The sequence below is a fragment of the Eucalyptus grandis genome, chromosome 10, assembly GCF_016545825.1.
Source record: "Eucalyptus grandis isolate ANBG69807.140 chromosome 10, ASM1654582v1, whole genome shotgun sequence".
Taxonomy (NCBI): domain Eukaryota; kingdom Viridiplantae; phylum Streptophyta; class Magnoliopsida; order Myrtales; family Myrtaceae; genus Eucalyptus; species Eucalyptus grandis.
This window is the reverse complement of record NC_052621.1, coordinates 281,936-307,810: the sequence shown is the minus strand read 5'-3', so window position 1 is coordinate 307,810 and position 25,875 is coordinate 281,936. Positions and strand designations below refer to the sequence as shown.

The 25,875-nt window shown below is 38.5% G+C and overlaps 2 protein-coding genes and 1 non-coding gene across 3 annotated transcripts; 1 reads left to right on the top strand and 2 right to left on the bottom strand.

Moving 5' to 3' along the window:
• Positions 1 to 9,673: 9,673 nt before the first annotated feature.
• TRNAK-CUU lies at positions 9,674 to 9,746 on the top strand. The gene has a single exon. It is a non-coding gene; the product is annotated as a tRNA-Lys (tRNA).
• A 1,291-nt stretch (positions 9,747 to 11,037) lies between these two features.
• LOC104423303 (glucan endo-1,3-beta-glucosidase) lies at positions 11,038 to 13,284 on the bottom strand. Its single transcript, XM_010035816.3, is given in 5 exon segments — positions 11,038 to 11,295; positions 11,421 to 11,721; positions 11,978 to 12,556; positions 12,758 to 13,092; positions 13,095 to 13,284. Coding segments are annotated over 5 exon segments (1,353 nt in total). The 5' UTR covers positions 13,207 to 13,284; the 3' UTR covers positions 11,038 to 11,269.
• Positions 13,285 to 15,693: 2,409 nt separating this feature from the next.
• LOC104420886 (hypothetical protein) lies at positions 15,694 to 19,555 on the bottom strand. Its single transcript, XM_010032661.3, has 3 exons — positions 18,746 to 19,555; positions 16,787 to 17,003; positions 15,694 to 16,646 (listed from the first exon to the last, which is right to left on the bottom strand). Exons 1-3 carry the CDS (start codon positions 18,962 to 18,964, stop codon positions 16,141 to 16,143), a joined length of 942 nt encoding a protein of 313 aa, XP_010030963.1. The 5' UTR covers positions 18,965 to 19,555; the 3' UTR covers positions 15,694 to 16,140.
• Positions 19,556 to 25,875: the final 6,320 nt, after the last annotated feature.

Genomic DNA, 25,875 nt, shown 5'->3' with positions numbered 1-25,875 from the left:
CAAACATAACCCTTTACAACCTTATAAGTCTTCTTATCCATTTCACACGATTCATAGCGATATTTAGGAACCTTCTCGTGTCAATAACATTTCTAATCCTAGGTGGTTTGTTACTTTCATTGATGATCATACAAGACTCACTTGGCTTTTTCTAATGAAAGAAAAATCAGATATTGGCCAAATTTTTCAGACCTTCAACCTAATGATCCAAACCCAATTCAGCACAAAAATCCAAGTTTTCAAAACAGATCATGGGAGAGAATACTTTTACTCACAGCTCGGTTCATATCTAAATAGACATGGTATCATACGTATTAGCTCTAGTGTAGACACTCCACGACAAAATGGAGTAGCGAAGAGGAAAAATAGGCATCTTTTGGAAGTTGCTCGTTCTCTTATGTTAGCCATCCATGTTCCTAAACATTTTTGGGGAGAAGCAGTGTTGACAGCCACATATCTCATCAATCATATGTCTTCCCGTGTCCTAGATTTCCAAACACCATTTTGGAGTATACTTCATACCTACCCACATATTCGTTTTGCCTCACATATCCCACTCAAAGTATTCGGTTGCACGGCATTTGTTCATATAAATCAGCAACACCGTAGCAAGCTAGATCCTAAGTCCTCAAATGTGTGTTTCTAGGATACACTCCAAATCAAAGTGGATATTAGTGTTATTGCCCACAAACAAAGCGTTTTTATACCACCATGGATGTTACCTTCTTTGAGCACCAGCCCTTTCACTCCAAAAATACCATTTAGGGGGAGAGTTGTGAGGAATATTATTTTCGGGACACTTTTCATTCACTCGGGTCACAACAAACAAATACCAATTTTGCTTATCCTCTATGTCTACCCATTCCAACATCCGAGAGTCATCCAACATCCTAAAGTCTTTCGTGTCTACCCATTCAAGATGCTACACAAGACAAAAATAAAGAGGTAATTGTTTACTCTAGGTGGAAAATTAAAAGGAGTTGGAGGACCTTACTACATCAAAGCCAGCTTAAGAGAGACCCAAGTTCAAGACCCACAATAGATGAAGGTAATGCTCCTATAAGCTCAAAAAATTTTGTTGTACTTGATGATCTTGATCAGCCCATTGCTCTTAGGAAATGAAAGAGACAGTGCACTCAACATCCCATTAACAATTTTGTGTCTTATGAAAAGTTGTCTCCTAAATGCAAGACATTTGTTTCAACGTTGAGCGACATTCAAATTCCCAAGAATATTCAGGAGGCACTTGCTCAATCCGAGTGGAAAAAATAGGTTCTTGAGGAAATTCATGCACTTGAGAAGAATAATACTTGGGAATATATAGAATTGCCAGCTGGGAAGAAATTGGTGGGATGTAAGTGGGTCTTTACAATTAAGCACAATGTCGATGGTTGTGTTGATCGTTTCAAGGCAAAGCTAGTTGCTAAGGGATTCACGCAACATATGGTATAGACTATGAAGAAACCTTCGCTCCGGTGACCAAACTAAACTCCATTCGAGTGTTGCTCTCTCCCTTGCAGCTAACTTGGACTAGTCCCTACATCAATTAGACATAAAGAATGCCTTCTTGAATAGGGAAATGGAGGAAGAAGTCTTTATGGAAGTTCCACCGGGAATTGACACTAACGAGAACTTCAACAAGGTGTGCAAACTCAAGAAATCCCTATACGGCCTAAAGCAATCACCTCATGCTTGGTTTGAGAGGTTAACAAGAGTCATTAAGAAGCTGAATTTCACTCAATGTCAAACATATCATACAATGTTTGTCAAGAAGTCAACTAAAGGTAAAAGAGCAATAATGATTGTATACATCGATGATATAATCCTAACTGGTGAAAATATGGACAAGATTGGAAAACTGAAGAATATCTTGACAGAAGAATTCGAGGTTAAAGACCTATGTCAACTCAAATACTTCCTAGGTATGGAGATAGCTCGGTCACGGAAAGGAATTGCAATTTTTCAACGCAAATATACTCTTGATCTTTTGAAGGAAACTGGTATGCTTTGGTGCAAACCAGCTGACACGCCCATGGATTCTACAAATAAAACCGAGATGGAAGAAGAATCACCACTAACGGACAAATGGAGGTATCAAAGATTAGTTGGCAAACTAATATATCTCTCGCATACTATGCCAGACATTAGTTTCGCAGTAAGTATGATTAGTAGATACATGAACCGACCAACAGAGAAGCACATACGAGCAATTTTTCAAATCTTATAATACTTAAAAAGAAGTCTTGAAAGAGGGCTCTACTTTAAAAAAAATGGAGAAGAGAAACATGAAGATATTCACGGATGCAGATTGGGCTGGATCTCTCATGGACCAAAGGTCGACAACAGGGTATTGTACCTTCGTGTGGCGCAACATGGTTACTTGGAGAAGCAAGAAGCAACCCGTTGTTGCTAGGAGCAGCGTTGAAGCGGAATTTAGAGCAATGTGTCACATATGGCTGAGAAGAATCTTAAATGAACTAGGATTCACTAATTCCAATCCTATATCATTATTATGTGACAACAAAGCTACTATTAGGATTGCCAAAAACCCGGTTCATCGTGATAGAACAAACCATATGGAGATCGATCAACATTTCATCAAAGAAAAACTCGAAGAAGGAATCTTGAAGCTCTCGTATGTTCCAACCAATCATCAAACAGCGGACATACTAACCAAGGTTTTATTCAGAAATAGTTTCGAGACTCTAAGGTGAAAGCTGGGTATGATAGACATTCATAACCCAGCTTGAGGGAGAGTGTTGAAAATCATATCGGATTTTCTAGTTAGCAGTAGAAGTGTGATTATTTTGTTTCCAGAATTTCTAGATTTTGTTTGTTAGCTTTTAGGGATTTGTTTCCTACGTTTTAGGGTGTTGTTTTTTTGTTACAACCAGCAGATACTAACCAGATTTATAGTTAGTATATTGGGTTTTTTGCTTCAGTAGTTAGCGCAAATAATTAGCTGAATAACAGCTATAAAAAGCTAGATGCCTCATGTAATTATATACTCTAGAGAAAAAACTCAAAGTAATTTCTCCTAAATCTCTTCAGTTATCACATTTTCTTGTAAAGTTTTTACTTACTTTCATAAACATGATTAATCATCCACTTCACATAGTCTCACTTATGTCACGGGTCAAGTACGCAAGTAATGAATAAAGTGAAATTAACCAAATTTTTTCTTCATTCTCTTAGCCATTTCCAGCAAACTTTGATCCTCATTTCCACAATATCTATCAATCATCATATAAATCATATACGCATCCTCCACTATATCATTAATAGTGACATAAGAAGAACCTAAAACTTTTTAAGTCGTATTAAAGAATAGCTTTGGAAAAGGAAGAAAGTGACCGACATAATCCCTCCTCACTAGTGGTCAACCATTTCGCCTTGGAAAGCTCTTCAGCAAATTTGCTATCTCAAATTTCCAATATGCTAAAAGCACTTTTAAACTTCAAAGCTACTTCCAACATCATGTATATTGAGTTCCAATTCTACATAAAAACGTACAAGACTCTTGGACTCACTATTCTCTAATTCAACACAACCCTCGAACTTTCTTAGCCTGCCAAAAGAAGACCTCACATAATGCACAACCAAACGTTTTCTAGCCATGGAATAATTTATGTCTTTTAACTCCACTCTCACAATCAATATATGAGCACAGCACCTCACATTGAGTGATTCGTCTCTCAAAAATAGAGAGTTCTAAGAGTTAACTACATTTTTCAAATATCGAACTCCTAAGACATTCAAGCTTGCGTTTAAAAAACATTTGAATCCCCTAATCAGTCAATAGACATTCGAGCTTGCGTCATCTTTTAATGTTTTTGCCTTTTCTTAGTGTTGGCATATGGATATTCCTTACATCTATCTAAATGATGATGCATCGAACAGGTCCCTTGACCACTAGTACAACCAATAAGGCTGCGTTTGGTAGTCGGGATAAAATTCGGGATAGGATATAATTTATTCTATCCTATGTTTGGTGCTCACTCGAGATAGGATAAAGTCAGATATAAGGGGGATATAGACAGATAAAATTATCCCATGGAGTGGGATAAAGGTGGACGGGATTTCTAATGTCCATAATAGGAAAGTTATTTTTCTTGAATAACAAACTTATTAAATTAACAAAATTGAAATTATATTTCAATATAAATAATATTTGAATTATAATTTAAGAAAATAAAAATAAAAAATAAAAATTTATTTTTAATTAATCTTATTTTAATTTATATATTCAATTTTAATTCTATTTTATAATAAAAATTCAATCTATAAATTAAATATTTATATTTATTATATATTTTAGGTATTTTTGTATTTTAAATATGTTAGTACAATTTACTATTTGATAATTTTTTATTAAAAAATGATGAAAGGGAAAAAAGAAATAATAATGAAAATAATATAAAAAAAGAGGAAAATATAATAAATAATAAATAATAAATAAATTAAGGAATAGCGTTACGAGATATTTTCACCGTCTTCATTTATGAAGATTTAGGTTCATTTATAATGATATGTCATTTATATATATAAAAAAAAAAAAATGTACATGATGTGAACATATCCCACTTTAATAGTGCGATTCACCAAACACCGAACGGGATATAAAAATCCCAGGACCTATCCAATCCTATCCCGATTATAAATCCGGACGACCAAACGTAGGGGTTTCACAATATAAACATTAGCATTTTCTTGATCAAGAATATTTTTAAAGTGTTCACACCTTGCAAATCTCCTTCTTCTATTTGTAACATTAGAGCCACCTGCTGAAGACATCTAGCAATTCTTCACTTTATAACACTTAGAATCTGCAAATTATTATTTCAATAATATATAATGTGCCAAACCCTTCATCAACATTAGGAATGAATAAAAGAAAAAGTAGTACCAATGGAGTATGAAGCATTTAAGCATATAGAATGAATTCACTCATCTTTTCTTTCAAGAAAAAAATTCTAACTAAAATTGGCACTAGCATTAGTAATGGGAGGCTTAGAACAAAAGGAGGGGGTCACACAAACACTCGAATCTTTCTCATCCATATATTCATAAAAAAAATGCATATAGCTCATTGGCCACTTGTTTTTCATATATGAATCAAGAAAATTATTCTCCAACATCAAAAGTTTACTATATTGTCTCTTCTCAACTTTTCATTTTTCAGAAACAGAAAATGCAAATATTTTCTTAGTTGGCAGTTCCATATAGCCTAATTACATTTCATTACAAAACTAACACAATGGCAATCAACTCAAGTTTTGTTATATTCACACAATACAACCACAATTTGATATTTTCAAACCTTATTCTTACAACATTCACACTAGAGATGCAATTTCTCTATGACCTCACAATCAACTAGGTAGTGATATCTAAAAAACCACAAATTGGCAGTCACTAATTTCTTGACTACATTAGGAAACACTCAAGAAGCTATAGGTCTTGAGGCAAATTTAAAAGAGGGTACATGATTATCATGGCACAGCACCATCGAAATATAGTGAAATCAAATAATATCATTTGTATTCCTTTAAAATGCACCGCTAATTATGAAGCTCCACCCTCAGATGACAAATAAATTACATCAGCTGATTTTCTCTCTGATACATGTACATAATTCCACAGTCAACGCATCACTACCCACATTAAATCGATAGTATCAATTCACATCAAAGGGAAAACCTCATCGGTGCATATTCTCCTAACTCTAAAATCTAATTGTTTCATGTAATGTAATTTACTAATGAAAAATTTGAAAATAAAAAATAAAAGGGTAATACATTGCAGACAATCCAAATGATGAACACTAGAAAGTAAGGTTAACAAAAAGCAAAAGTAATTTGGTAAGGAGTAATCGACAATCATAGGAAAACATATACTTTAGAACCGAATAACTCCTACAAACTCTCAACAGCAATCCTCCTCAAGAAACCCAAAATCCGGTTAAAACTCAAATTGGGCAAATCCACAAACACTAATAACAACATAAGCAACAACGCTAGATCCCACACCACCGTAACGCAAGGCGAGAAGCACTCCCAATCAAGGTGAATTGAAACCCCATAATGCGAGGAACAAAGCGGAGGGGTGGATTCAAAGAGAAATTGATTTGATCGAATGTAGAAGAATGGACACAAGGGACGAGATTCAATAACAACAAGGAAGAGCCGTGGATGGCGGCAAGATCAACAAGGAGGAGAAGACAACAAGGGCGTTCATCCATTGCGCATCCTCTAAAGTTTTAGCGAAATTGTTTCACAAATGTTGTAGTGACTAATGTATTTGGGTCAAACAATGTTCCAACCCTAACCCAACCCAAAACATGCACACTACTTGTTTTATAATCATTATCCAAATAATATTAAGACATCACCCTAAAATATACTATTTTCATGCTCAAATCGGGTCGGGTTGGGTCGAGTCAAACCAATTCTATGTAACTTTTCTCACGACATGACACATTCCTAAGACTTAGAAGGAGCATGCACAAAGTTCACTCTCATATATTTGTTATTATCCCATGATTTGCAAACCACATCTATGAAATGCATGAATGGGACTCCACAATAGTAGAAAATTCCACATTCCAAAATAAAGCCAAGCCTCCCCTGATGCCCACTGGATTAATGAGGAAACTATATTTAAACTTTAACCTCTTTTTTATTCTCAATAGTACGTGTTCTTGATTCTTTGTCTCCGTGAGAAAAAGGATATCAGGCCTTTCTTGAGCCACTAAGGCTCTAATGGTTTGAACTATTATTGGTTTGCCCAACCCCTGACAGTTTTAACTTAGAATCTCCATATGTCTCGTGGTGACTTATTAAGGCTATTCACCAAAACCCATTTGTTTGCTTCTTCATCAATAAAATTGGTGCCTCCAACAACCCGATGTCTTTCAACATTTCCTGACAATTTTGCTAATTATACCTCCTTTGTTTCTTGTTGGTTGGAATTTTAACCCTTTTTTCTATTTTTTAATCTTTACCATAGGTTGCAACGCTAAAAAGGGAGTAGAACCTCATACAAGTCGCTATTGGGAATAATTTTTAGGGGAGCACAGGTATTAAAGCTTGTTCCTACATCTTGCTCCCTTTTTTATACCAAATTTCCTTCCCTTTTTTTTTCAGGGTAATCTCCCTTTTCTAGTCATGGTTTTATACACTGAGGTTTCTCTTGCTTATCTCATGTAAGGTAGGCGGCATTTTAGGGATGACCTCTTCCATGCTATTTTCTTCCATTTTTTCATAAAAGATTCTCCAATAAGGGCTATACTCCATGCCAAGAATGCATGTATCTAGGTACTTGAAACTCAACCTTTCAATGTGCCAAGCCTTCCTCATCGTAGTTTGGATGGCTTAGAAGCTAAACTTAGGGTTATTGAGGAGTTTACCAAAGAGCGTAAGCTTACCTTCTTCAATTTTTCTACATAAACTTGGTCTTCTCTTATCTCTACCTTCTTCACAAGCAATAAGTTTCCTAGGCACCTACAAAGGCAGCCATCCTTGAGGTCTCGACTTTATTATCCTCCATTTGAGAAAATTAGTTGGAGATGATTTAGAGGGAGACCCACCTAAATACTAAGAAGGTCGAAAGAAAAGGAGGGTTCCAAGGCACCCTGGTGAAGTCCCAGCTCCAACGTGGAATTGGACAAAAGGTGGCCAAGTCCAAGAGAGAGATTTAGGGTTTAAGGAAATAGATAACCCTAGTGGGTAGAGAGGGGAGTCAGCACATCCGAGAGTTACAAGTAAAGATTGTACTTTGTGAAGTAACATATGGTTTATATGCCTATGGAGATGGATTTCTTGGACAATATAATAGAGGAAGAACTCAAGAAGGGGAAAGAGGAAGCAAATATGTTCTTTGTTCTGGAAAACTAGGAATTGCATTGTAGCTAGTCAATTGGATCCAATTCCAAAACCAATTGGTTTGGTTCCTAATTCCCCTTTTAGATCAAGAATCAACCCACCTGCAAATGGATCACAACTACCAATTAAGCAACTACAGAAAGCGGATGAATTTTCAAAAAAAAAAAAAAAAAAACACACAAATTATTTCTTAAAATCAACCCCAATAAAAATTTAGGTTAATATCATGAAAAATCTCAAATTTGTACATACATGATAAATTTACGCCAAATTAATTTTTTTACCATAAAAAATCCCAAACCAATACACGTTTGACAAATATATCCAAAACCGATACATTTGTAACAAATTTACCCTCTGTTAATCTCTATAAAATTTTACTATCAAATTGCTAGGTTGGATGATATATGACAATTGACCGGTATACTAATTTGAGATTTTACTCTTCATTTGTTACAATTATATCGGTTTTGTAGTTTTTTGTGGTATTATTCTAATTTAACGGAGAGTATATTTTTCATAAATGTACCAGTTTGGGGTTTTTTGTGATAAAAAAAATTAATTTATGATAAATTTGTGACAAATTTATCAGTTTAGGGGTTTTTGTGATCATTTAGAATAAATTTATCACAAGTGTATTAGTTTAGGTTTTTTGGTGATCAAAAATTAGTTTCAAGTAAATTTATCACAAATGTACCACTGTGGGGTTTTTCGTGGTATACCCTAAAAATTTTGCTTTTACACGTAAAATGAACTAGTGATATAAACAACAAAAATTAACAAGTTTAAGAAAAGAGAAATTGCAAGTGAGATTTATAGAGGATCAGCTTGAATTTGCCTACTTATCTCTTCCAAATTCTAGCAACCCAAACAGCTGAATTTCACCATTTATGTCAATAGTACAAATGTTGTCTTATTACAAGTGCTGAATCTTGTGTCACATGAAACCCGAATTCCTTCTACAACAACCCCACTACAGACCGAGTAACTATTGGCCCCCTCCAACAGCTGTTCCCACTTCTCGTACACATATTACAGTAGGTCCTCCCCAAACTATAAACCACACTTCTAAGTATTTTCAAAGAGCTCCTCGTACAATTTGTCTCTCGGTTAGATAAATACCTTCACGTGAAGTACAACTACTACTCTCATGCGTTCAAAAAAGAGTTTATCGCTCTTGCTAACTCTTAGAACATCACTTAAGTGGGTTTTACAAGCTTATAAAAGAAACAAACTCAAAAGTCTTTCAATAACGCTCAAATTCTCTTGTATTGTCCCTTGTCTATGTATATCTTCTGATCGAGTTTTCTCCTTTTTATGGAGTTCAAATTGAACATTGCAATTGAGTATCGTAGCCATTATGTCCATCTAATACTCTTCATAAAAATAAAAATAAAAAATCTCGACAAAGTTCCTTGAAAAACACTTGCAAGACCTGTTTCATCTGGGCTATCAATCGAATGTTTTATTAATTGCAAATTTTGATCTCATCATCTCACCAATTTATCACATTAGTCCGTGATTTCCGTGATTTTTTTTCTGTTTTGCACGAATAATCTTGGAATATTATACTTTATTGCTCTGCAATAGATCTTAAATTTAGGAACTCCAACAATTGTCGAATATATTTTTGGAAAGTCACGTTGGCATAGTCCGACTGTTTTGCAAAACTTAGTTTGGTTCTACACCCTCGTGGTGTTCCAAACATAGCATAATATTGTGGAACCTGAATGGTCTATGTATGAACCTATTTACAGTTAAATATTGTTACTCGGAGAAAGAAAACAAAAGCCCGTCTAGCTCAGTTGGTAGAGCGCAAGGCTCTTAACCTTGTGGTCGTGGGTTCGAGCCCCACGGTGGGCGTCTTTTTTGTTTTTTTTTTCCCCCTTTTTTCCACCTTTTTCTGTTCTTGCATAAAACTTAGCCTTCAGATGTTTTAATTCATCTTCTAATGCTATATTATTGCGCTTCAAGCATACTTAGTCCATTCTTACAATCTCTAATTACCAACAGCCAGTGTTGTAGATAGAGATTAAAGCTCGTTGATTTAGCTTAGTGGTTAAACCTCGGACATGTACATGTGAATGAGGGGCATCATGTGCGTCTGGTTTTCTACTTCACTGAACTTAAGACAATCTCGGGTTTGGCTCTCCACCCGACTTTAGCTTGGCATCTTGTCTATTCAAGAGATTAGTGGTCCGGATTGTTTCGCAATCCGAAATCTATCAAATAGACATACTGTTTACTTAACTAAAAAGAAAGATTGAGGAATCGAAATGTGCGCACGAACCCTCAAAGTAGTAGAGGGGCAATCACATATTATCATCCTTGATATAGTATCATATAATATGAGCAAAATTACAAAATCAAGTTTATGTTTCGTAACAAAACCTCTTTGCGTCCTTTATATTAACCAGACTAACTTTTGCATCCCAAGTTATATCCGTGGACTATAAATTACATCCAGCATAATATCACGAAATTACCACTTTGTATTCAAAATGCTCCCACTGCCCTCCAAAAACCCAGCCACAAAGAATAATAAGAAAAGAAAAGGCAATATCAAAACCCTCTCTCTCTCTCTCTCTCTCTCTCTCTCTCTCTCTCTCTCTCATTAATTTTTTCTTTTTTATCTCTTCGTACCCTTCAAACCAAATTTACTATATATTTTGTCCCAAATATGACCTGGTTATTAACTACACTAAATATTAGAAATGCAAAAATTACTTGTCAAAATCAAGTTAGATAACACATATTATGACTCACCTAGGAACTTCCTTTCTTAATATCACGGGATGTTCCAACCTTTCGCGTCAATCATTCCTTATTGAATGCATGCAAATCGCAATTGAATGCACGCAAATCGCCCTGTCCATGTTGATGGCTTAAGGCTTCATCTTTAGGATGGTAGGTGTGTCCCTCAAGTTCATTATGAGAGGAAGGCACTAGGCAAGTGTAAGTCCAGTATAGGAATCGGCGCATCCGAACCAAGTGCTTAAATGAATCGCACTCTACGATGTAAATTAACTTTGAAGGACTAAAAAAGATATGTATAGAAATACTTTGGTATCTATTATCATGTCCAAAGATGCAGAAACACATCAGATTGACAAGAATATAACATGTTAAAATAAGTTACTTGAGGCATGTATAGGAGTATTCAAACTGAGCGAAGGGGGTTCAATCTACACGCTAACTTTCTCTTTCATGAGCTATTGAGAGATCAATCAAGATACTGAGTGACACAGGAAATTTAATAGGACATGGTTATCATAGGACAATCATTTCTTGTTATAACTTAATTAACTCTTTGGGATTACAATGCTAGCGAGACAGCCCTCGCAGTTTCCGGCAGGTCATGCCGGTGTCTCTACAGTTCCGGTTTCTCATATGTAGATGCATGCACCATGACCTGTGTAGAAAGAGTCGAAAATGGTGAGTATGAAGTATTCTTGTTTCCTTCTTCTGTTTTCAGCCACATTCTTCTTTTTTTCTTAGATAGTGAGAACGAAAAGAGACTAATGAAAGGGCACTCACTTGGGTTGACGGAGGTCAACACACCGGAGCCGGAGAAATCGCAGTTGGATGGCTGGCGACCCTTGGTCTGGTAGTAAGAGTTCATGATGTAAGAAGCGCGGGCCCTGACGTTATTGGGATCAAAGCACGCCCCACCGGACTGGATGGGCCGACAGTCGACGCCGGTGCTGCACACGTAGTCTATGTTGGCCTGCACCGCCTGATCACTCACGCCTTGCTTCAGCACACACCACCGCTTGCCGCCACCTGGGCGGGGTGCCCTACGGTGCCCGCCTCTCCCGCCTCTCCTGCCGCGTCGGTGCTGTACTGAATAAGTTTTTGGAAATTAGAAATGCCCTAATAACTGTAGATGGTTTTTCTAATAAGGTGGATTCACGTTTTACAAGTCACATGCAAGTTGCAAGCTCTGATCTGTTATATCAGTTGCATGCTGTGACTCTATTCATTGCCAACCTCTTCCGTGTTGTTTGAAAAGTCGAAATTATTAGATGAGAGCATGATTTAAGATTCCGGACATATCGTATGATTGTACCATGCAATTGTACCATTCGGCGTACCCTTTCACTGCGCAAGATTCCGATCTTGTAGACCGGCGTGAAGTCTGGCCAGAACAACCCAAAGTTCCTCTCAGCGATCGGGCCTGGTTTTTGGTTCTCGTTGAACAGGGCAAAGATGTAAGTCTCTATCCGGCGGTTTGGCATCAGGGGCGTCCCCCGGCGCGAATTAACGTGCTTCAACAGCTTCCCGTTGTATGAGACGGCGTTCGCAAGGGTCGGGGCGGGCTCGCCGGGGCCGCCAAGGGAGGGCCACCCAGTCTCCCCTGCGACGATCTGCACGTCGCCGTAGCCCACAGCTTTCATCGCCGAGTAGACAGCGTCAAGCAAGCCGTCAAACATGTTGGTGTAGGTGATGCGGGTGAACCTGTCGTAGACGCCTCGGTTAGGCTTGAAGAGGGCGTAATTCGCCTTCCGAGGGGAGTAGCCGAAGTAAGGGTAGGGATTGACCATGAAGGGCGATCTGGTATCCCGGAGGAACTTGAGCATCGGCACGAGGACCCGGGTGTACCCGGGCCTGAACCGTCCTCTGCTTGGCGGCTCGGACATCTCAAGGATGCCGAGGGAGTGGGCGGTCGTTACCTGATCACGGAAAAGATTACAAGCTTGGAATTAAAGGTCGGGCGGTCGTTACCTGATCACGGAAAAGATTACAAGCTTGGAATTAAAGGAGACATACCCATGCGCGCAGTAAAGATCCTAACGTTGCATGTGATACGATAATAATGCATGAAAATATAGAAAGAATTTCTGTCTGCGCAAGATGTGGAGAGAATCTCTAACCTGAATGCCCCTGAAACCAGCGAGAACGAGAGCGTTGTGGAGGGTCCTCATGGCCGGAAGGAGATTGACGACAAGGCGCTTGTCCTGGCTGTGGATGATCTCGTTTCCGACGAGGACGCGGACGATCCGGGTCCGCGGATAGAATGGGGCGATGTTGATGGCGACCCACTGGCGGGCGTAGGCAAGCCGGGTGAGGGCCGGGATGTCGCCGTTCCCAGCAGTGACGGTCATGGCGATCCCGGTGTCAGCGAAGGCACGCAGGATGTCCGGGTTGGTGTCGAAGATCTTGACCCGGTTGATGATCGTCTGGGACTTGATGAAGTTGGCCACCTGGGCGGGGGCGGGAGGTTGTCACCGAGGGTGCCGTAGTTGACGCCAATGGCCGAGGCGGCGGCGAGGAGGTGGAGGAGGGCGGCGGTTAGGAGGAGGAGGTGGCGGTGGGCGGCCATGGTCGGATGTGTTTTTGTGGTTCGGGTTGCCAGAGAGCGGGGAGATGGGATTGCTGAGTTTATATTTTATATGGAGTGCCAAGGAGGAAGGATGGCCAGGAGAGATTTTTGGGGGTCAAACTGACTAATTATTTCGAACCAAAAAAAAAAAGGCTAATAAGGGTATTTTTCTTTTATTTGTTGTCCTAAGTATTGGTCGGTGGAAATTTATTTTCTTATTTTTCTCGTTTTTAAGGTGTCAAATGGTCCTCAAATTTGTTGGATCGAACATGAATGTATGTGAGAGCCAAATCAGTAGCTCCACTCAATAATCCAAACCAAAAAAGAAAGAGTTCTCTTATTTACTTTTCGGGCAAATGGAAAAAAGAACCATAAGGAGAAATCTCGATTTAATTAATGCGTAAAATCCCGATTTGAATTCTTGGAATATTTTATTAATCTTATAAATTAAGTAAGGCGCAACACAAAATTCGGATGGCCAGAGTATGACTTTTTTCTTTATAATTAATGGTATGGAAAATTAAATGTGTAGCGCATCCCATCGAAAATCCATTATTTCCGTTACAGTTGGATGGAAATTCTGCTGAAAGACTGTTATGGTTCTAATAAAAGAAAAATCTAAGTACACGAAAGTTGGTTTGACTTTGACCAACTCATTAATCCTCTCCGAAGAAGAGCGACCGCCCATTCCCAATGCTACTCTTTTTGTCATCTTTTTCTCCTCTCTTTTATGCATTTTTGCTTATGTTTTTTGAAGTTATTTGAGAACTATGATTCTATAAGTAGCTAAAAATCCTTGATTTTAAAAGAATACAACTTGATTTTGACATGAAAATGGATATTGTATTCGCATTGTCCTTCTTGTATGAAAAGTAATATATATACAAATAGTTTTTTCTCACATTTCATGTGTCGTAGTTATTTTCACCGTGATACGAGCATATTTGATTGACCTTGGTGCAAAAATTGACAAATTGTCCAAATCATGTACGCTAATATGTTGATCTAGTGTCCTTCCAAGTGATCTTGTAATTCCAAAGTTATCAAGTGGGACTATAGTAGTTCTATTCCAAGAAAAACAGTATCGAGAGTTCTCGTTTGTAAGGACACGCATATTGTAAGGACACGCATATGCATGATAACTATTATATTTTTGTTCCAGAACTATTTTTCTGTTCAATACTTGTTTTTGAAACAAAACTCTGTTTGGTAATGTAATTTTATTTTTCTATTTCTTGAACAATTTTTTAATCTAAAAATAGATTTGAAACAGAAATGAGAAATAAAACTTTTCCACTTATCTTTTTCTGGAATAGAAATAAGAAATAAAAACTCTTATTATCACCCATCTTCACAACTAGAAAATGTTTTTCAAACAAGTGACATGTTCTATCAAAATACAATTTTTTTCCAAACAAAGAAGATGAAAATACGAACTCTTTATTTTTATTTTTTTCTAGATACCTACTAAAAGAACTTTTATGATAGAACTTAAAATTTATAAATAAATAAAAAATTGTTGTAATAATTATACATGTCATTATTCTCATCGTGCTGGAGGCACAAGTTCAACACTAGCAAAACGAAGAAATTCCTTGCCCTTGTCGGAAAATTCAGTCGTTCAGGACAAATCCCACGGCGCCCAGTTTTGCATAGTCAAAGAGAGAACTTCGATTCACGTCGTTAATGAATTTCTGAATAACTTGTTTTACGTATCCAGCTGCGACGTGATTCGTGTGTAGAGATTTCTCAGCTGTCAATAACTTGATAGATCAGCGATGAGGAGTCCATCGATCTCGGACCTTTGGATCATGGGAGCTGAGGAGGCTGTGGGTCGGGGGAATTGGGAACAAGAAGCCAAGGAGGCATCGACACCATTCACAGCATGTGATCGGAATGAACCTTCAAGATGTTGACATGGCCTAGCCGGCATTGACAAATCGTCGTCGGAATTCTTCGTACCCCTGTCAATGGAAATCACAATTGTAGGGATCGGTCGATGACAGTTTGCTTCTTACTCAAACTCATTGTCGACCCAAACTGTCTGCGCTCCAACAACCACCACTTTGGTCCTCAACCGGAATATCCTTATCTCACAGTGCACCGTGCGCGGCCGGCATGCCGATAATTCTGCCCCGACCCTCCAGCTTCATCGTGCTTTTCTTTAAGGAACTCAGAATCTCCACCGCCTTGTGACGTCCTCCACGCCCTGGTTTTGATCAGGCAACGTTCGCGAAAATCGCCCATCAAAATCTCTCAGCTTCACACAAAGAAGAATGTGACACGATACAACCTATCAAATCAGATTTTGGACGAACTTGACGAGATTAGCGAATGTTATCGCAAATTTCAAACTGAAGATACGATGTTTATCATATCCTTGTGTCGTGTCAGACATTTGGTTGTACGCTCCTTCACTCCCACCCCAGCGAAGGAAAGTTAGCAGCTACGTATGTTAACCAAAAACGAGAAATTAGCAGATGAAGCTACCGCGCTAATCTTTTTTTTAAATTAATGGAGAAAAAATAAATTGTCACAAATATAGGATGTAAAAGCAAGTAAGATTCCTGCCACGCCCACAAAATAGAGAGGCAAGGATTACAAAAACTTAAACCGAAAAAACAAAGACAAAACAAAAAGGTGACATAACACCTGAGAGAACCTTGAACTCCAACCCGAGCTCTGCTGTTCCCTCCACCGTAAGAAAATTGCACTATGCCGCCCACTTCAAAATGAAAAGGAGTCTCTCTCTCTCTCTCTCTATATCATGGTAAAACCCTAATGACGCCTGCATTTTGTATGAACCATTTTGACATTTTGGTCCACACTTAATTTCACTATATGGGGAAAAAAATTGATGGAAAAGCCGCAATATATTTTCCTCTCTCGTGTATTAAAAAAAAAAAAAAAAACCGCACACAAGTCCCTCCCTGGTCAGGCCCTCAAAGAGTCCTTCCTGAACAGGGAGTGCCTCCGCCGGTCGACCTTCAGCCTCCGGCTCTTGCTGTCGCCATTCTTGGGCTTCAACAGCTGGTCTGCTTCCATTTCAGACCTTAGCGCAGACTGCAGCCTCTTTAGATGCCCGCTGCACTGCTCGTGCTCCGAGGAGCTCCTTCTGACACCACTCTGCTTCTCGGCATCGGGCTGTCTCTGGTAGGGCGAGTACCACTTTGCTTGTAAATATTTGAAAGACCTCCACGGAGGGAGCGGCATCGAGTTCTGTTTAAGCGAAAACTTACCGGCTTCAGCCATTACTTTGAGGAACTGACTGAGCCTGCTCAAGGAGCCCACATAGATCACTGGAAGTAACTTCAGTATTCTGTCGTACGACTCAACAGCTCTAGCAATCTCAAAGTGGCTCCGAAAGTCGATGTCTATGATCAACCGATCAGAGTTTCCAGAGCCGGTATGATTAACCACGTCGACATATTCATGATCCCCTGCATCATATATCATGTAACATAAGGAAATGCTTAAACAGTTGCATCAAATATAAATAATAATAAAGAAAAACAGTTGGCGACACAAAGATAATGAATTGGCAAATCCATTGATCAGCAGAGAAAGATCAATCAACTACCTCCAGGGACCTTGCTGCCACCCTGCCATCTTGATGAACAAACTGCTGCATCATATCCCGATTGTCTCAAAAGCTGAACCAGAGAAAATCTAATGCAGCTGGCATTACACGATCCTGACTTGACAAACTGAAGGTCTCTCTCGTTGATGGAAAGCACAAGAGAATGGACCACTGATTGCAAGTCACTCTCATACTGATCCAAGTTGCGCTTAGAAAACTGTGACAAAAAGGCATATAGGCATAACGTGAGTATCAACTCAAAAAGCATTTCGACTTTCTATGGTATAGCAAAACACCAGATAGCAAAAATAACAACAGATTAAACAGTAAGAAAGGAGAGGCCAATACAGCTTATTCCTTTTTCATCTATCCTATTCATTCCATCTACAAAATCCACAATAACCTAACATCGTACTGCATCAACTTTTTGGCAATCAGATCCTCTTCCATTAAATGCTAGATTTTGAATTATTTATTGTATAGTTTCTGTCCAGGTCTGAATTGATCATCTTTATCTGCAACCTCTCCATGCATGCTACCAATAGCATTTCATTTTGACTAGAGAAAGCTGAGTAGAAAGCAATGAGTTTAAAGGGCAACTTAATATCACCTTTCTGTGACAAATTCCTTATTCAATAGTTTAATGACACAAACTATTCATCTCCAAACTTCTATGAAAGTAGAAATTTGGTGTTTTGTATGGAATATTCAGTTTCCATGTCAATAAACCTAATAAGTGTTGAATAAAAAAAAAATAGGCCAGTCATCTCTATTCATTTATTAACTTCCATAGTAATGACTCTTCATTTTTTAGTTGCCAAATCAGTCCTTCAAATACAAGTAAGTCCACCGAGCAAGCCATGCACCATCAGGCCATAATTTGCATTCTGGTAAATTAATGTAGGACAGCACAGGTAATCGCAGTCTCACAAAAACATGTTAAAAGAAGGTTCACAACTGATTTAAATACCCTCAGAAATAATAACTTCCATTAGTTACTCAACTTTGACTTAAGACACATAAAGCTGAACAGTACAAATGAGGTTATTTAAGGTAGAGTTAAGTTGATAGTCGCACTTCACAATCTGCAACAGGACTGTTGATTATACTTCTCATGGAAGTACCAGGCACGGATAGCAAAATCATCTAACTCAGCTTGCCAAAGGGAAGCTAGCAAAAATCGCATCCACAGAAAATCATTGTCTAAGAGACTTAAGGTCCTATATTAGATCAAACAATTGTATCCGGAAGCATTCTACAACTCATCTCACGGCACCAAAACAAACCGCCGAATATTCAACACCATACAACCACTGTCTTCACTATATCCTAGCATCCCAGCAATTTCCACATCGATTGTAAGGACACCCAACAAAATGGCAAGTCCAAAAGGGGCTCGAAAAGTATAATTTGCCTCGCTAGTTTTCCCCAAAGGGCCGCCCCAGACAAATAACCCAGGACATAAACTGCGAAAAATCAACTTTATTCCACAACAGGAAGATAGTAGTAGATACAAACTACACCAAATCACCTACTTCCCATAAGAGAAGCAGGGCTTGAATATTCTTCCCACGGTCAACCTAACAGCTAAAGTTGACAGGTAGTTCCTCCAATCATTGAAAATTCTACCAAATATAGGTGCAAAAAAAAAAAACTGCCAATTGGTTTAACGCATCAATTTTACGCATGAACTAATTTCATTTTTTTCCCCTTCTTCGTTCTATTATTTTCCCTAATTGCTACAGAAGCAACCGAACCATAGAAAATCCCTATTGGCTGAAACGAGCTGAAATTCCTTCTAAGCATCCTATATCAACTTCAACCACCAAAGTCAAACTTGCAAAAAAAGGAGAGAAAAAGGAGAAAACTTAACCCGTTAGCAACGCTAGATACACGCACATAATGACCAATCCAAACGCTCGAACACGAAAGAGACCGGCGATCGAGCAGAACTCTTACCGTGATGTTCTCAGCGAGCTGCGCGAGATCGCTTAGCCCCGAGTCGCTGTCGCTGCTGCACCACGACTCGGCCCCGCCGCTCCCTCCGTTCTCCAGGAACTCGCTCACCATCACCGCCAGGTCGTGCTCGCTCTCGTGGCTGAAACCTCCTCCGCGCTCCCCGATTTTCCTCGACAGGAGATTCTCCGTCATCGGCGGCACGCACACCGTGCAATCCATGACCACCCCCCCGAGGCGATTTGACTAGCCTCGACAATTATTTTCCCTCCTCGCCTTCTTCCGGCCACCGTCAGCACGTCGCCGAGGAATTCATACCGACGCCCCCGAACAGATCCCACGGGAACCCTAGAGAAGCCAATCGATCGAAAACGAACCCGCCCCAATCCAGCTGCGGCGGAGCTCAATTCGGCGGCGCAGGCCAACAAAACGACGAGTCCAAAAAGGAATATTCCACGCCGAAAGGCGAATTCTCGGGGGAGAAACCCTAGGAAAGCGACGTAATGGACGGAATCAACAAAATAGCGACCGGAAGGCCTCCACGCCTACCCAAAAAAAAAAAAAGAATTTTTGGATTGCAGGTTCTTCTGAAATTCGAGTTTCTTCCGCCCGTTTCTCAGCTTCCCAATTACAGGAATTCAGAAGACGCGGCGGCGGCGACGATTCTGGAAAATTCCCCCGTTCGTCGATTTCGTCTCGAAAGGATTGCGAATGCGAGAATTCGAATTCGAGTTCGATCCAGAGCGAGAGACGGAGAAAGAGAGAGAGAGAGAGAGGAGGGAGGGGAGGGAGGAATGGAGTTCTCTTCCTTCTTCTTCTTCCTTCTTCTTCTTCCTTTTATCTTTTGAAATTCCACCGACGACGCAGACTCATATAAAAATTTCGGGGAGGGGTGGGCCCCGCGGGAGGGCGCAATGACGGTTCTGCCCCCTCGGGGTCGTCGCCCGCGGGGACGAGGTTTTAGGTGGGGCCCGCGCGGCGTTTTTTGGGGAGGATTACCGGAACACGTATAAAAGCTCGTCTTTGAATTCGGACCGCATTCTCGGACGGGTTCGTTGGTCGACACGATTCGCGAGTTGGTTTTTTCTTTATCCCGGTTTTCGCTGCGAGAGCATATGCCGAGACGTGCTGGAAGATTATTCTCCTATATATCCCTAGAGGGGAAAATCTAGAAACGCCGTTGAGCGACCCCGTACTGCTTGGGCGTGAAATTCGGTGACCTTTCCTCGCCCTCGAACCGAATTGGGAACGGACGCGGCGACGTGTCTTCGATGTCGGATCGACAGCAGGGTCGGACGCTTCGAAAACTGTTAGTACATATTGAGCCGTCGAGTCGTCATTACTGAAATTGTGCGTGTCGTGTGAAAGGAAGAAAGCAAATATATGTGCACCTCACCGAGATGAACCTGTGAAAAATAACGGTTTACCAAATAAAATTGCATCCTCACAATATGTCATATCCTTTGCAGACTATTATTACATGCGTGGCATCTTAGAACAACACATCTATACATGTTACATGATAATAAAATAAAATAAAAAAAGTACTCTTATTTTAGAGGGTTTTGTTCCCTTTTTACTTTTCATAACCTCAAAACTGATATTGATCAAACATTCATACAAAGAAAAATGTATAAATCATCAAATTGTTGCAAAAATGGGTGATTTAAAAAATATTTTTCGAAAAATAATTATTTATATCATTTAAATAATTAATCAAGAGAAAATATTTTCGTCATCATCAGTAATCCATGCCAAATTATTTTCATATACAATAAAAATATTCATTTATTTGTTTTTATGAATAATATAAAAATTATTTTTATGTCATTTATTTTTCGCGAAATAAACCCGCCTTTAATATAAAAGGAAAGATTCAATCGCGAGTCAATTTTCACGGGCTTTGGGTTGTTGCGATTTTCGTATGAGGCGTGGAAACATAATCATGACAATAATCGAATTTAATGAGAGTGGATCACCTCATGACATTATTGCAAATGATGGCAGAATAGTAAATACGGGCGGTCAGGGGGCATAAGGGTAATTGCAGGAGCCGGGCTCCCGGCATGCGGTGGGGTAGGCAGGTGAAAAACAAAATCTTGGCGACCAAGTCAGGAAGAGAAAGAGAGAGAGAGGAGCCAACTTGAATGGAAGATGGGGATGGTGACGTGCTCTACACGGAAGCTCCATGTGACGTCACTCATTTATTTTCCCCATCATTGAATTCGAAATGAATATAGTAATAAAAATAATTAATGATAATATTTATAATTGGCTTTGTTTCCTTGCCGCTGAAATAATTGACCTACAGCTCATTCTAATACTTATCCTCTACGTCTTCCTCTCTCCCCGTTAAAAATGAAAAGAAGAATAATAATTCTACCTTACGTTTCTTATATAGATTTCAAGCTTTTCTCTACTTAGATTTTGATATTTTTAATTTACCTGAACAAGTCATTCCACTTTTATGAATTTTCTAATCGACTCCCTTTGACACTAAATATCGTCAAATCCAACTAGTAGAGTTGTCATTAGACAGCGTCTGATTATACAACATGGACAAAATCTTTCCTTGCGATCTAACATTACTTGCATCATATTTTGGTGTCATTTTGATAGCTGCCTCGGTTGCACTGGGTCAAATATGACGTTGGAAGGACTTGATTAGAAACTTTGTAAAAGTCAAGAGATTTGATTAAACAAATTAAAAATATAGAGAACTGATTAGAAAATGTGTGAGAGGGACCAAAAGTATAATTTTTCCTCAAAAATAAATTGGATTTGTTGTTTAAAATCTTAGTGAAGAATGGGTGTACATTTTCAATGCATTATCCATCTTGTGCTATGTATAATCAGCACATTGAATATGAAAAATATTTTTCATATTAAGTATTGTTAACAACACAGCAAAAAAAAAAAAAAGTTATTCATTCAACAGCCTCGAATTTATTTTTCATACCCTTTAATTGGCTTCATTTAATTCTACGCATGACTATTTCTCTACAAATTTAAAAATGAAAAAGGAATAATCTCAAAATTTCGAGAAAAAAATCAAGAAAACTATGGCGTGTCAATGTTATACTTTTTTCGACTAAAAAAATGTTATACTTTTGAAAAGAAAAGAAGAAAGAGTTCAAAGTGTTTTAGGTCAAATAAAGGTGGCACTGTACCATTATATTTTATTCTACGGAACAATTCCAACAGTCTAACAATGTATAATCAACGGCATGAAAAGTTTGCGAAAGAGAAATTTTCATGATTAAGCGGGGGAAGGAAGCTTATGATGATTTCCCCTTCGAGGCGGGACTTTTATAGACGCGATATATTGACCAAAAAAGCTTTGGCTTTCGACTTTTTGGACTTTCACCTTATAGCGTGGGTTCGACTCTCGAATTCTCTCAACAATGGTTGGAGACGTCGGGAGTCTTCAGGGACGCGCTACAGCCATGTGCAAAGTCGATCGGTCTCATTCAAAGAAAGGACTGGACCCGGGGAAAGATATTTTCCTAAAAAGTGACCCCGTTCATGGATGGGGGCATAGAAAGTCTTCCATGCGCCCTCACTCAAATCTTTTCCTTCAAAAGAACCCACAGCGCTTTAGCGTACTACGTTAAACAGTACTACTGCAATGCGCAACAGTACCATAAACAGTGCCACATGGTGAGGGGACAAATCAAACTCCTGCAAGAAGGAAAGTTCGTTGCTCCTTCATACCTATTTTCTCAACCTTGGAGTCTAGGAGATATCCAAGTGGAAGAATGCTTATAAATTATTGCGACATAAATAAATATATGTTCTTTTAATGACCGAAATCCATCTTAAATTTTGGTTTAATATCTAATATGATCCATACACTTTTTATTCATTCAATATAATCCATAAGAAACTTTAGCTCAATATATAGCACTTGAACTTTTAAATATGGTCCATAAACTTTTGATACATGTTCAATTTTTAATCATTAAAAATGTTTAAAGTTAAATAATTTCACATAATTCAAGGAGTAGATTGAAGATATACTAAAAGTCTAGAAATTATATTGAATAAATTAAAATTTTAGGGATAGTATTGCATAACGAGGTAAAGTTCATAGACTACATTAAATAAAAGAAAAGTTCAAGGACCATACATTTGACTAAAGTTTAATGTCCATCCAGATCATCATCCCCACAAAAAATTAGGAAAAATTTCAAATAAAAATCTGAAATATTATTGTTTTTTCTAATAAGGGTTTGAAATAAATCTTATTTCAGATAAGGGCATGAAGTGACAATATCTCTTTTAAAAATGACATGGCCCTCCGACTGATCAAGGGTATCTTAGTCATTTCTCTTTTTGAAAAAAATCTCCCTTTTCTCATTTTTCTTTCTTCTTCATTGGTGGTCAACAAGGCACCCACGGTACTTGAAGAGGGTTGGGTGAGGCAACCCTTGGCCTAAGGGAGGCCACCCTTGCGGCCATCAATGAGGTGATCTTCACCCTAAGTGTAAGTTTGTAGGCTCTCGTTGGCAACTGACAAGGTTTGTCAATCCCTCGTCAACCTTAGGCGAGGCTTGCCCTCGTTCAATCTGACGATAGTGGCCGAGCCCTCATTGGAAAGAGAAGAAGGAAAAAAAAAAATAATTTTAAACTAAAATTATGATAAATATAATCATTTCGTGCTTTCATTTAAGAAAATAAGAACATTAAAATTTTCTTACAAAAAAACTATTTCAAAGAAGCCATTTGAAAAAAAACACTCTCACATACTGATTATTGAACTGACTCGGGCATTGATTTTAGAGTCTGGAAGTGACCGGAGACGTTACCCCTGAAGGCGACGGCGGGACGCGGTCTTAAAACGATTGGACCGTCTCGAACGCGCCTCACGGGGCTGTCGCGTGGGGGTCCACTTCACGGCACCACCTTTCCCAGCTTCTTTCCTTTTCTCGACACCAACACCAACGGTTGTCCTCCATCCTTCGAGCCTTCCCCATCATCTCGATCAAGTGATAACACGACAAATCCCCTTCCAATCACATAAAAAAGATTGGGTAATTATTTCTCCTTTGGCCTTCCCATCATGTTCCTCGTTCCCCTTTTGTCCTTTTCTCTTTTTTATTTCTTTTCCCGGCTTCAGAAAAAATTACAATAAACTATCTCCACAGTAATATAAATACTCAAATTTTTTCATCATCAAAACACTAAATTTGTCCGATACGATTGAAGTATTTCAAATTTTTTTGCCGCAACATGCATATTTATTTGGACGTAATTTTGGGTCTTTTTTAGATATATTTACACTGAAAATGGGGCTAATTCCATAAAAAAGTACGAACTTTAGGTGTTATCCAAATCCTACTCAACTTTATTTTGTTTTAAAAAAAGACGAACTTTAGGTGTTATCCCAAATCCTGACGAACTTTATTTTGTCTAAAAAAGACGAACTTTAAGTATTGTCCCAAATATGGCCCGAAATTTATTTTGTCTAAAAAAATGCATAAATTTTCACTTGTGTCTCAAATCTGTCATCCGTTAACCCTCATTCCACAGTCACCCAACATGTCATTTCCACGTCAGCAATAATATCCAACACAGCAAAACGATGCTGTATTCGAGTGTTTGGAGGAAGTGTTAAATTTAAGTTTGCTTTCCAATGAGGTGAACTTTACAGATGATTCTCATGGGAAAAATAATTCAGCAGCTTCAGTTCTAGGGGACGAGGTACATAGCTAAGGCCATTAGATCAATTAACAATTGGCAAACTGTTTGCAATGTCAAAAACTAGGTTGAAAACAGAAAATTACATTGCCTTAAAGCGAGATATTAAAAGCGTGTGCATCTTGTAGAAACCTATTTATAATTGAATTACTTTATTTTGTTTCAAATAAAATTTGGGTGGATTTGGGAGACAACATCTAAAGTTTGTGCTTTTTTTTAGACGAAATAAAGTTCACGCCAGATTTAGGACAACCCCTAAAGTTCATGTTTTTTTTAAGACAAAATAAAATTTGGGTAGATTTGGGACAACACCTAAAGTTCGTGTTTTTTTATGGAATTAGCCCCCCGAAAGATGATGATGATAATAATAATATTTTATTTTTGGGTTGGAGAAAAGAAGTAATGATTAGATGGTCGGCCAATTGAGACTTTTGGAGAGTCCAGCTGGCCCTTGATTTGAAAGATGGTGCGTGTGGGCCCCGCCGTTATCTTTATCTTCAAATCCCACGTGGCGACGCGCCCTCCTCCAATTCCAATCATCCAATCACCAAACAAAACCGACCAAAAAAAATAAAAATAAAAATAAAAAGGAAATCACCAGAGAAATAAACTTTTTGTTTTGGTCGGTACCGGAGAAATAAACTCATGCACCGTGAAAACACCTTTTTTCCATGGGCGGTTCAAACATGTGGAAGGATTCTTCCGTAGAAGCATACGATTCCTTTTTCTTTTTCCTTTTTCTTTTTCTTTTTTTTCCGGCTGATATTTCATACTTTCACTATTTTTTTTTAGGTCGCGTGAGAGCAACCAATGGCTCGCTTATGATCTGCTCTGATCAAGGTGGTTAAAATTGCTATCGAACCCGTAAGATCGGATGCTAACGTCTTAAAGACCTTACCAACCATTTGAAAGATGCTGAAACGATATGGGTCCATCTTGCTAACATCTTAAAGACTTTACAAACCATCCGAAAAGATGCGAAAATGATATGGGTCCATCTTGTTGCAAGTCCCAAGTAAATGAGACAAGTACTTGAGAGGTACTGCAAATAGGTTGGCCATGGGAAAAACTTCGCTACCACTTAGTTTAAATTACACCTTTCCCATAGTGCTATTTGCACTTCAAAAGTTAAAAAAATGGAAACACCATAAGCACATGAAGAAAATATTCTTGTCTCGTGTCATCAAAATCACACAATGAAATTCCTAACAAGGAAAATCTTGAATAAATCATTAGCCCTTCAATGGAGAGAAATTATGAAGACTCATTTTCTTTTCTTTGTTTTATACAAAAGAATTTTACCCAAATTACTGATTCATGAGAAGATATCAGATTGATGTATTTGAAAGACTGTGTGTTCTATTGACCTTCCTTGTCATGTTGGTTTTTGAACCAAAAATTATCATTACTACTATCAATATAATTTGTTTCTA

Bases quoted from the DNA above. Each gene is read 5' to 3' on its own strand.
- LOC104420886 (XM_010032661.3), bottom strand. From the start codon at position 18,964: ATGGATTGCACGGTGTGCGTGCCGCCGATGACGGAGAATCTCCTGTCG. The intron at 17,004-18,745 runs GTAAGAGTTCTG...TTTTTGTCACAG, and splicing joins AGCTCGCTGAGAACATCACG to TTTTCTAAGCGCAACTTGGA. The intron at 16,647-16,786 runs GTAGTTGATTGA...TATATGATGCAG, and splicing joins TGGCAGCAAGGTCCCTGGAG to GGGATCATGAATATGTCGAC.